The following is a 12,479-nucleotide window of genomic DNA, read 5'->3' on the forward strand; positions in this document are numbered from 1 at the left end:
GTGCTGCTAACTGTTATCGTCTATAGTAGATATATATATATATATATTTATATATGTAGTCAAAGTCTCACTCAGTCTCAGGTTGAACCATCGGGGGGGGGGGAGGGGGGGGGAGGGGTTAGTGCGCCTGTGAACCCAGGGTGGTGAGGGGGGTGGTGGTGGGGGTGGTGGTGGAGGTGGGGGTGGTGGTGGTGGTGGTGGTGGGGGTGGTGGTGGTGGTGGTGGAGGTGGTGGTGGTGAGGGTGGTGGTGGTGGTGGTGGTGGTGGTGAGGGTGGTGGTGGTGGTGGTGGAGGTGGTGGTGGTGGCGGTGGTGGTGGTGAGGGTGGTGGTGGGGGTGGTGGTGGTGGTGGTGGTGGAGGTGGAGGTGGTGGTGGTGGGGGTGGTGGTGGTGGTGGAGGTGGAGGTGGTGGTGGTGGTGGTGGTGGTGAGGGTGGTGGTGGAGGTGGTGGTGGTGGTGGTGGTGGTGGTGGTGGTGGAGGTGGTGGTGGTGGAGGTGGAGGTGGTGAGGGTGGGGGTGGTGGTGTTGTTCAGCCTATCCTCCAGATAACCAGTGCAGGCTGGATTATCTGAGGGAACGGTAACAGGACTGAGCACTAACCCAGGCCGTCTGGCTGAGCGGTGTTCCTCCGTCACGCCGGGAGACTGAACGCTCACCTCCCCTTCTGCACCAGGAGTCAATAAGGGAATACTGAACATGGGGATGTACTCATATGATCATATCCAATACCCACTGGCTGGTGTTGTATCAGCAACTGATCTACAAATCAATTTAAAATGTTGAATTCATCTAAACACATTGGAACATCTAACCTTCATCACTGAATACGTGGTCCTACGTCTTACTAACGAACTGGGGAAGCTAGCCTTATTAGCTTAGTATGCTAGTGCGGATAGTGAATGCTAAACGGGAGTGACACAAAGCATTGTGGGAAACTGGGGGGGGCTTGGGGAATAATATACTATCATCTGCTACCATCGTTTTGAGACTAAAGGTTGGGGTTCACGCAGTATGAACATGGGCCATTTATTACTTGGAACGATGTGATTGGCTCATTCCTCAGCTCAGGGCTCCACCCCTAACATGTGACAGGGGAGAGGGGGGGGGGGGGGGCAGTGTGTGTGCATGCATGTGCGTGCGTCTGATGTGCGTTTGTGTGCGTGTCTGTCTGTTTGCGTAGAGTTTGGTTTTTTAACATAGAATTTATTGGAATTGTTCGAACAACAAAACGCAACCACTGTATGTGGGAATTCAACATGTTGACGCAACACTTGACCGGTCCTCTGAGGCTCATGAGACACCCTGCAGCTGGAGGGAGGTTCCAGGTTCCAGGTTCCAGTCTCAGGGAGACCAACACCAATGACATAATAATGTAGAAATACATTCTGGGTTTTAATGACAAGGAAAAGAGGGTGAGGGGGGGGAGGAGACAGCGGTGGGGTGTGGGGGGGGAGAAGAGGATGAGTTTGGGGGGTGAGGAGAGACAGGGGTTGGGGGGGCGGGGGGGAGACAGCGCTCCTTGCCTCCCTGCTGGGAAGCCGCTGCTAATTTCATGCTCTGCATCGTATCGTCGAGCCTCAGCGGCCGCGCCCCACGCAGCACTGCAAACACTCCTCAGCGCAGACGCCACACACACCCACACACACACACACACACACACACACACACACCCCCACACACACACACACACACACACACACACAAACAAAGAAGTGCTGGCCACTGCAGGCGAGATGGATGAAAATGAGCAGGAAACATGAACAACTCCACATGTTACATTCCCGTTACTCCCAGTTAGTGGAAGTCCTTAGAGAGAGCTATGGATATCTGATGTCTTAAGCTATGTGTGTTTGGTTTAACAGAAACAATAAAAAACAGGAAGGGAACGCCATGAAATGTGAGCTTACAATATAACCAGACTGTGTTGCATATTACAAATAATAATCCTTTCAAAGACTCTAGCTATACTTTGTCAAGTGCATTTTAAGTTATTGCTATTATAAAATACACATTTCTAAAAAGAACAACTTGAAACCAGAACATTTTATTGATTGGGGTTTCGAGGTGAAATTAAAAGCGTGTTTAGGGTGAAGCTCCCAATGGTTAAAGTATCTGAGTGTCTGCAGCCTCCCTCCCCTTCAGCCTGGAGACTTTCCTTTAACTTGGCGACAGTCTGTAACACCACCAGGCGTAGTTCTCAGACCCGACACTAGCCTACAGCGATATGGAACAAATATCCGCATACAAAAGTACACTTTGGTTTTCTTCAAGTAGTAATAGCCAATACTTTGGTGAATTACCTGATCAGATGTTATATCTCCTTGTGGATAAATAGAGGAGGGGAATACAGGCTTGATGTGCCTTATCTATCCCAACCCTGGAGAATTGAGTGGCGTCATTGATCAGGTTTTCAGACGATACCTATGGTAGCACATAAATTAATATCAATAAGGAGTGGGTAAAGGTTCCTGTACCTGAATCCAGGTTCACTCTTTTTTTTTTAAAGAAATTTGAATCATGAAGTTAAACGAAGCAGAAATTCAGGATTATCAGTTGACAAGATGGTTTCTGTTTAATTATGCCTCTTCGATAAACTTGGACGAACTGGAAAATACGATGGATTCAAAACTGGAAGTACCTTTTACAAATGAGTCAATAATTTAATTGTCCAGGCTCAAGCATGTCCTCTTCAACATGTATGATTGCCTCACTCACAATCACTTCATACGGGAAACGCCAGCTGCTACTCGACTCGCAAGTGCCCCCCGCTGGGAGGACACGGAACCGCAGGCCAAGGGACGAGAGCTGTCCCATCATTCATGGTGTCAAAGGCGGCTAGGAAACTAATGTTAGCCCCCCCGCCCCCAAACCAGAACGCTGCTTTGGCCCAAGACCCGAAGGCAACAGAATCCTCAAGGACACATTTGCTGCCCCAGTATTTGCATACGTCCCCCAGAACACCAGCGGGACTTATCAGCGCAGAGAAGGACCTGCCCCCCGCCCTCTGCCTCCCTCATGCGGGAGGCAGGCTGTCTGGTTACAGTGCGGTAAGGGGTCGGTGCTGCCATCTCGTGGTGGAACACTAACTCTATTTAACTGATCCTTTTGAAGCATCATTAACCCTGACCCCGGTTCCGTCCCCACCCACACCTTGCTGCCCCCCACCTGATCTCCAGCCAGCGGCTCAGTAAAGTAAAGGTGGGGGCTGGGGGCGTTAGCTCCTGAGGGGGGCGAGCCGTCATCAGAGCACAACGGCCGATTCCCCCCCCCCCCCCCCCCCCCCCCCCCCCCCCCCCCCCCCCCCCCCCCCCTTTTTGGTCTGTAGCCCAATCTTATCAGCGGCAGCACACACACACACACACACGATCTGCATGAGTGTATGTGATCGACCTCCCCGTCAGCCCCGCCCACAAGGCCATGCCTCAGGCCACGCCCCCTCCCATGAAGGTCCGCCCCCACGCCCGCAGCGGAACGCCATAGAAACACAGTGGACCATAAGCCTTCAGCGGGGGGGGGGGCGATCAGCCCCAGCCCTGATGAACAGCAGACGTTAAAGACACACAGGCATGCATAATGCATGGGGGCGGCAAAATAAACGGCATTTAATTTGCCAATCAGCTGTTGGCGTTACTACGTAATGAGATGCTAATTACCAGGGGCCCAGGAGAGAGAGAGAGAGAGAGAGAGAGAGAGAGAGAGAGAGAGAGAGAGAGAGAGAGAGAGAGAGAGAGAGAGAGAGAGAGAGAGAGAGAGAGAGAGAGACCATATAAAGTGTTTAGGAGTGCATTATTAGAGGGGAGATAAGGTAATGTCTTGGTCAGCCGGTTTCTCACTGTTATGGTCCCATTGGTCGAGGGGGCGGGGCCTATGTGTCGATGTTGTGTTTATTACTCTTATGTTTATCCTATCAGCAGTCAGAATGTTCACTGTAAAGGACAGGGCTGGGGTAACACAATGAAAAACAACACACTGATACGAACATTAAACGCACACAACAAAGAACTCAAACCCTGTTAAACTATTCTCCTCAAGCAAATTAGAGCACAGCAAACTCAACTGTATTACTACCCTGTAGTACTACTACTACACTGTAGTAGTAATACAGTCCCAAAAAACCACAGCGGAAAAGAACGCGAGAAATACAGCAGGAGGGAAGGGAAAGTGGGAGTAGCTCTCAAGCAGATTGTTCTTTCAGTCAGAGCGATTTAAAAACCATAACTGTTTGGCGGCTAAATCTCCCTTAAGTGGCTAGGGCTGAAAGCGATCATATTACAGACACAACCTTTACAAAGCCCGGCCCAACACACACAAAGCTAACCAAATAGCCCCCTTTCTCTCGCCCCCTCCGCTCGGGAAGCGGACCTCCGTGAGGAGGAGCCGCTGACAGCAGCAGCACGGGATGAAGGGAGGCCCGTAGAATCCACGCCGAGGATCAAAGCCCGCTGAAAGGGCGCTTTATTCCCCGCATAACGGCTCGGACAATCTCAGCCCTTTGAATGGGAGTAGATCAATTACCTAAAGATTAACCGGTATCAGAGTTGGGGCTTTATTTACAACGCAAAGGAACACTTGCACACACACGTACACACACACTTTAATTAGATGTAATCCTGAGGGAGGCCGGCATGGCAAAAGGCCAGCCTCTAGTTTGGAGTCGCGTTGGGCTTCACACACTTGGTTGAAGGGGGGGGTAGGTAAAGGTAGCAGTGGGTCACGACTTTGGCTGTCTAATCCAATATGACATTGAACGATATGCATGAAGTCTGTCTAGGTCGAGTTGAGCCATTTTGATCTAAAGCATTTGTGTCAAATAAGTGATCTGGTCGTTAAAAGTAAGAAATGCTTCAAACCCAAATCTGATGTTCTAGTGTATCAGAATGTAGAATGTAGATGTATGTTCCTTGGTGATGGGAGATGCTGCAGATCCACAAGATGTTGAATGTAATAAAACAAAGATAATACGGGGGTGGTTGGGGACAGTGTGAACGTTTAAAAGGGTGAACAGCGAAACAAGGATTTTCCTTTTTCCTGCGGTGGCGATTGTCACGGCAGACACTCACTCAGAATGGAGCCCGCGTCAAACGCGTTCTCCTGAGTTCATGGAAGGGTTGGATTGTGTAACATCTATGAAAGACGTCAAGGGAAAGGCAAGATATTTATTCCAAAAAAGTATTACAACAATCTGAACAAAACGTATGTCAAGGGTATAAATCTTATGGAGATATCTGGAGGCATGTGGGACGTCTTGTCCTGTGACCCAAGGACAGAACACCACCACAACCCAATCCCTGTAGCGACCCACGGCTGTCCGTAAAGGGCTCCACCAATCTGCCCTTGGACAGGATAAAGCTGATATCGCCTCACTGTCCACGTGTCTTAGCCTGGCACTATAGGCAACGCAAAGACACGGTTACTTCTATGTATTAAAGTTCCCAAGTCAACCGCACATGTACAGAAGAGCTTATACTGCACCAGATTGTATAATATTCTTCATGATCTATTTAAATAGGTGACAGCAGGCTGCCCCCTTGTGGTGAAAGTGAGATTTAACATGAGATAGAGAGAGAATATAAATAGATACAAATATAAAGTAGATATAAAATTAGCCATGATTAGATGTTCATGTAGTATATGTACAATGGGACCCAATAGAGCATGAAATATTACACCACACATCATCCGATAATTGATCATTTTGTTCTGCGGCTCTAGCTGCTTGTGAACTACACTGCCCCCCAGTGGACACTTTCAGGTTGCATGCACGTTTAATTAAATATGAAGCCAGTGTTTGCTAACAGACTCGTGGAGGAGTACTTTTGCAGATTTCTGATGCCTCCCATCTCACTAAGTTAAGGTAAAAGAGCTTCGACGGCCCGACTTACGAGTGGGCAGCAATAGTAAAATAATACAAAGTAAACCAAAATACAGCAAAGAATATACCGAATTAAATGTCGGCCTTGGGACTTTGTTAGAGCCCAATATCAAAAGATATGATAAGTGAATCGCTTATCGTGATGACATATGCAGCGATACCCCAGATTCACACGTGACTCAAATAACGGATCGTACAGCTCCCGTCTGGACCCTAACCCCGAGCGAAGATCAGCGACGATCAGAGAAGGTCGTCAAGCCGTCCATGACCTCATGATAATATTAATAATCATAATTAGGGGCGGCTCTTCTTTCTCTATTCAATCAACCAGAAACCCCCAAGGAGCCCGGTGTCTGTGTCTCTCTCTCTCTCTCTCTCTCTCTCTCTCTCTCTCTCTCTCTCTCTCTCTCTCTCTCTCTCTCTCTCTCTCTCTCTCTCTCTCTCTCTCTCTCTCTCTCTCTCTCTCTCTCTCCTCTCTGTCTCTCCTCGCTCTCTCTCTCTCTCTCTCTCTCTCTCTCCCTCTCTCTCTCTCTCTCTCGCTCTCTCTCTCGCTCTGTCTCTCTCCTCGCTCTGTCTCTCTCTCTCTGTCTCTCTCCTCTCTCTAAGCGATGCTTGGTCTTCGTAACGGTGAGGTTGTTGTATCAAACAGGGATGTAGGCTGATATGCGTTGATATTAAATGCTAATATACACACGTATCCCCTCGCCATATTCATTATTCATGCATCTGGACTCTCTGTAGACTGAACTTCGTCCAGCAGATGTATTGTGGCAGTATTTTGGATGGGACTAATGGAGGGAAGAACGACATGAAAAAGATGACGCAGAACAGGCAGGAGTCTGTTTTGTAGAAATCTCAAAGATTCGAGTCCTTTAATAATCCTTTACCGTAATGTTAAAGAAAAGTGAAAAAATGTTGTGATCTGTGTTCGGTGGCTCAGAGTGAAAAGGCTCCTTAAATAACTGACTCTAGGGAACTAGATCAATCTGTCTAGTTGGTCTATACGTCATATTCAAGGAATGGGACTGGTATTCTCAAACGGGGGAATATTCCCAATCCAAAAGTCTGATACTAAAATCATAACATGCATTATTCCTGTTTAGCATTAGCCCATAGCCATTACCCACTAATAAAAGTCAATCTGCCATTACCCTTTTCCAAAACCTAAGAAAAACCCATCCTCCACCTATCTCCTCCAGGTATATGTACACCGCAGTGTGTGGGAGTTCTGCCCCACCATGTTCAGAGGAATGGGATGAGACTCATAGGAACAGGATGAGACTCAGAGGAACGGGATGAGACTCATAGGAACAGGTAGCCTGGCTAATGGGAAGCTGCCGTCATTTTCTTCAGCACTAGAGGCGTGATCAACGGGCCTAGTTCCAATTACTCTGAATGCAATTGGCTGCTTGCCGTTGCTTCCCTGTCATCATTGTGTTAAACCAGCCAATAGCGCGCCAGGGGGAGAAGCCAGCTTGGTGATTGGCTCCCACAGAAAAGTGTCGGAAGCAGAAAGAAATGTATTGCTCTTCTCCAGAACCTTCTGCAGGGCGAATTCAAATCACCGACAGAATGGGCGGGGCTACCCAGTGTAAGGAACGGGATGAGACTCAGAGGAACGGGATGAGACTCAGAGGAACGGGATGAGACTCAGAGGAACGGGATGAGACTCAGAGCTAGGGATGAGACTCAGAGGAACGGGATGAGACTCAGAGGAACGGGATGAGACTCAGAGGAACGGGATGAGACTCAGAGGAACGGGATGAGACTCAGAGGAACGGGATGAGACTCAGAGCTAGGGATGAGACTCAGAGGAACGGGATGAGACTCAGAGGAACGGGATGAGACTCAGAGGAACGGGATGAGACTCAGAGGAACGGGATGAGACTCAGAGCTAGGGATGAGACTCAGAGGAACGGGATGAGACTCAGAGGAACGGGATGAGACTCAGAGCTAGGGATGAGACTCAGAGGAACGGGATGAGACTCAGAGGAACGGGATGAGACTCAGAGGAACGGGATGAGACTCAGAGCTAGGGATGAGACTCAGAGGAACGGGATGAGACTCAGAGGAACGGGATGAGACTCAGAGCTAGGGATGAGACTCAGAGGAAAGGGATGAGACTCAGAGGAAAGGGATGAGACTCAGAGGAAAGGGATGAGACTCAGAGGAACGGGATGAGACTCAGAGGAACGGGATGAGACTCAGAGCTAGGGATGAGACTCAGAGGAACGGGATGAGACTCAGAGGAACGGGATGAGACTCAGAGGAAAGGGATGAGACTCAGAGGAAAGGGATGAGACTCAGAGGAAAGGGATGAGACTCAGAGGAACGGGATGAGACTCAGAGGAACGGGATGAGACTCAGAGGAACGGGATGAGACTCAGAGGAACGGGATGAGACTCAGAGGAACGGGATGAGACTCAGAGGAACGGGATGAGACTCAGAGCTAGGGATGAGACTCAGAGGAACGGGATGAGACTCAGAGCTAGGGATGAGACTCAGAGCTAGGGATGAGACTCAGAGGAACGGGATGAGACTCAGAGGGAGTGGAGAACATTAAGGAGGCGGTCCCTCGTAGGGATTCAGAGGTAGGGTTCAACATAGAAGTCAGCAGCTGATTCTGCTCACAGTCTCCTTCCACTCTGTGGCGGCGCCACCGATACGATTCAGAAGTCCTGCACAGCAGCGACCACAAAGGGGCTGAGGTGAGGAGCTAGGGGCTGAGGTGAGGAGCTAGGGGCTGAGGTGAGGAGCTAGGGGCTGAGATGAGGAGCTAGGGGCTGAGGTGAGGACCTAGGGGCTAAGATGAGGACCTAGGGGCTGAGGTGAGGACCTAGGGGTTGAGGTGAGGAGCTAGGGGCTGAGGTGAGGAGCTAGGGGCTGAGGTGAGGAGCTAGGGGCTGAGGTGAGGAGCTAGGGGCTGAGATGAGGAGCTAGGGGCTGAGGTGAGGAGCTAGGGGCTAAGATGAGGACCTAGGGGCTGAGATGAGGACCTAGGGGTTGAGGTGAGGAGCTAGGGGCTGAGATGAGGAGCTAGGGGTTGAAGATAAACAACAGGCGAGGCAGCCGCGCAGTACCTTGGATTTGAGGGCAGAGTATTCGTCCGTGCCGGGTTCCACGTTCCTGAAGGCGGTGAGGTAGTCGTAGCTGATGACGGCGGTCTGAATGCAGCAGGAGACGTGGTTGTAAATCGCTATTTAGTGAGGGGTAACATGACATTCATATTCAAGTATGAAAAGACTTTCCTTGCATTGTATGAGCTTTCCGACAAAGGGTCAACTTCAAATCATTACAGACCATTTACTTTGAAAAATATAAATAAAGATGAGGTTTAATGACGCTGAGGGCAAATCCTGTCCTAATCTGTACTTTGGAACAGAAAATAGTGCCTTTGTGTTTGTGATGAATATTATGTTCTTATCTCTGACATATATATAGGTATAACGTAGACCCAGTGTTGGGGGTAAAGCGTTACAGTAACTATATTACTGTTTTGGGTAACGAAGTAAAGTAACGCATTTAGCGTTAAAAGGTTCCACTCACGGCGGCGGCTGCACGTCCGAAGCGCACGAGGCTGAGGTCATTGGGGTCCAGCTGTTTGGTGTAGAGGTACACCCCCGAGGTGGCGACCAGCGCCGTGGCCACAGAGGACACCTTCAGCAGCCGGCCAGCCATGAGGCACTGAGGGGGCACAACGCCGATCAATGACACGGAGTGTGTACAACCCACGACAGACACGAGATCAATATCGATCCTTGCTGGATGAATGGCTAACACATAGGCCACGGCTTCAGTGGAGTTGAGTGTCCAATAACTTTAATGTCTTTTTTATTATTTATCTTTGTTGTATCTAACTTATATGTCCACATAATCAAATTGTCCAGCTAAAATGCCAGTGTGCTATATCCAATGACAAGATGTGTTTTTTGTACATAGTTGCTCATACATGACCAACTTTGATTTTTGTGAAAACAAAGAGGATGTCCCAAGCTGAACGTAGGGGTGAAACATGGTGGGTTTTACGCCATTCACTAAGCAGATAATTATTATATGTTCATGAACAGGGCTCTCCATGGAGAGGATTGCGACTCTAAGATCTCGTAGTAATCTGAACATCCTAACATGCATGTGTTGAATTAGCATTGACCAAATTACGACTGTTTAATAAAGACGAAATAAGAACAGGACATGGAGGGTGTGTGTGCTACCTTGTTGGAGCCGTGATTCCTCGTCCCTGGTCTCCCTTCGACCTCTCAACCTGGTCCGTGTTTACGTCTCATACGGCGTCACAGATAGAGCTATACTCATAGATCTATACCAGAGCCATAGAGAGACAACATATGTATTAAATATTTGTATGTGTTTGATGCATTCAAAATGTCAATGCAATTTAATTAGACTTTTCTAAAAAATAAGCGTACTTTGCTATGGAATTGTTTTAAACTTCAAGAGACTATGACGATGACGTATAATGTAAGCGCCACACGGAACGGTCAGCTGATCAGCAAAGAAATAGACCAACTAGAATCTATTATCGAACGGTCAGCTGATCAGCAAAGAAATAGACCAGCTAGAATCTATTATCTAACACTCAGCTGATCAGCAAAGCAATAGACCAGCTAGACTATCATCGAGAAATCCCGAATTATTTTCTAATTAAATATACGGACCCTTTCATAGTTCACATAAACACTAAATGCCATACGTAGTGCACGCCTCTTTTCGAAATAACAGCATGACATTTACAATGTACATTTTCCACATTATGTTTAAAACATCCAAACATGCACTATTCATTGTTGTGATTTAAATGCAGATCAAGGGAAGGACAATGACTGTCTGGTCGTCTCGTGAAACCATCCTGATGTTTACATCTTCAGAGAAACGGAATGTGAACTTGGGAGATGGAGGTGGACTCACTGGGCCTCAAGGGGCACACTTCTATCATTGGTCTTGGGAGCAATAAGCTCCTGTTAAAAACATACATTTTAAAAGAGACCAGGTTCATGATCATGGATAACCTGCCCATGGAGCGGGGTCCACAACCATTACAAACATGAATGGAAACTCCTTCATGGGGTAGCAAGACGTCTACTAAAACCCATAGATTCGGCTCTAAATACAATATACTCAAACGACAGGGGAGCTGAGTAATAATGACACATTCTTTAAGTATCTTTAAGTCTTTTATTCTAGAACAACATCCATGCCCAATATTTCTGCGAGCATAGGCAGTCAAATAAACAAATCAACGGAATGGAGAGAATATTCCTGAACATTGCCTATAAAAAAAACAAAGGTAAATGCAATATATTCACCTACTTCCCAATAAATATTTGATGGGTGGGATTCTTGTTGGGTACATTGATAGTTTGCTCACATCATGTGGACTGTCAACACCATTTTAACTGCTGGTTCACAAAATATATTCGTTGCATTGGAAAAAACGACATGGACACCAAAAATGAAAAATAGTACATATTGTTTACACATGTATAACGTCCTCAGACTCTATACATGTGTAACAGACACATATTCATTACACATGTACAGAGTCGTCAGAGTCTTTGTTGGTCTTCACCGCAGCAAACGAGCGTCTGTTCTTCTGGACTTGAATCTGAAAGAGAAAACGACATCAGTCCAATATCATACAGCATAACGGTCATCATCAGTCCAATATCATACAGCATAATGGTCATTTGAAAAGAGCAGAGAATGCTTATGTTACCAAAACATGCTAATCAGCAGAGTGTTTCAATTCCAATTTGAAATTGGAAAAGAAACAGATGTTTAACAAATGTCTGCTTGTATTCCTACAATCTAGTTTTGGGTTTCGAGTAGTAGTCCAACTCTAACAGCAGCTAGAGGTTTCCTTATCATCGTATTACGAAGACTAGTAGAAGACTGAATAACATTTATTCAACTCATCTAAGGTTGACCCTTCACCTTTGCTCCCTCCAGCGTGTGTGGGTCCTTCTGTAGCGCGTTGATCAACGCGTCCTCTGAGGTGAAGCCGACCCAGCAAAACCCTCGATGGAAGCCCGTCTCCTTGTCCTGGAACAATAATCCCCCAACAAGTATTAGATAACGCGCAGACAGACAGACACACCGACAGACAGACAGACACACAACTTACAAAGGGAAGCAGGCACTTCTTCACTTGACCAAACTGTCCGAAGTATTCCCGCACCTCCTCTGAAATAACAGAACATGGTATCAGCAGGAGTTGGCAGAATGAACCAGCTAAACCATTTTCTAACATCAAAATCTTGCATCTAATGTCGCAATTTGAACATATTTGAGTTATCTGAAACTAATACTGTACCCCTAGTTTAAGCCAAGCATGTATATTAGGAGTCTCCCGATGGCTCCAGCCCTGTTATCGTCTCTAAGGTGACACTTCGGAGCATATTACCCGGTGTACAGTCACCCTAACGTCAGCACACATTATCATCATGAAGTGGACTTACTCATCGCAATAGTCCATGGTATCTTGGACACGAACACCTCAAACACCTTCTTCGGAGCTGCTGCTGCCATGTTGCGTCCTTGAGGTCAACTTTGACCTTATCACGTGACACGCATGGACTCTGCGGTCTGCCAAA

The 12,479-nt window shown here is 47.5% G+C and overlaps 2 protein-coding genes across 2 annotated transcripts in view; both read right to left on the reverse strand.

The window, feature by feature from the left end:
* Positions 1 to 10,282, reverse strand: part of adck1 (aarF domain containing kinase 1) — a 57,238-nt gene extending 46,956 nt beyond the window's left edge. The window contains exons 1-3 of the mRNA XM_079752191.1: positions 10,083 to 10,282; positions 9,418 to 9,555; positions 8,952 to 9,035 (exon numbers count right to left, since the gene is read on the reverse strand). Coding sequence (XP_079608317.1) covers positions 8,952 to 9,035; positions 9,418 to 9,549 — 216 coding nt within the window. The 5' untranslated portion in view covers positions 9,550 to 9,555; positions 10,083 to 10,282. The remainder of the gene's footprint in view (positions 1 to 8,951; positions 9,036 to 9,417; positions 9,556 to 10,082) is intronic.
* A 782-nt stretch (positions 10,283 to 11,064) lies between these two features.
* Positions 11,065 to 12,440, reverse strand: slirp (SRA stem-loop interacting RNA binding protein). Its single transcript, XM_079752644.1, has 4 exons — positions 12,345 to 12,440; positions 12,011 to 12,069; positions 11,821 to 11,928; positions 11,065 to 11,491 (listed from the first exon to the last, which is right to left on the reverse strand). The coding sequence occupies exons 1-4, from the start codon at positions 12,412 to 12,414 to the stop codon at positions 11,414 to 11,416; spliced, it is 315 nt and encodes a 104-aa protein (XP_079608770.1). The 5' UTR covers positions 12,415 to 12,440; the 3' UTR covers positions 11,065 to 11,413.
* Positions 12,441 to 12,479: the final 39 nt, after the last annotated feature.

Source organism: Pollachius pollachius (assembly GCF_949987615.1).
Source record: "Pollachius pollachius genome assembly, chromosome: 15".
NCBI classification, from domain to species: domain Eukaryota; kingdom Metazoa; phylum Chordata; class Actinopteri; order Gadiformes; family Gadidae; genus Pollachius; species Pollachius pollachius.

Bases quoted from the DNA above. Each gene is read 5' to 3' on its own strand.
- slirp (XM_079752644.1), bottom strand. From the start codon at position 12,414: ATGGCAGCAGCAGCTCCGAAGAAGGTGTTTGAGGTGTTCGTGTCCAAG. The intron at 12,070-12,344 runs GTAAGTCCACTT...CTGTTATTTCAG, and splicing joins ACCATGGACTATTGCGATGA to AGGAGGTGCGGGAATACTTC. The intron at 11,492-11,820 runs GTGAAGGGTCAA...TTTCTCTTTCAG, and splicing joins ACACGCTGGAGGGAGCAAAG to ATTCAAGTCCAGAAGAACAG.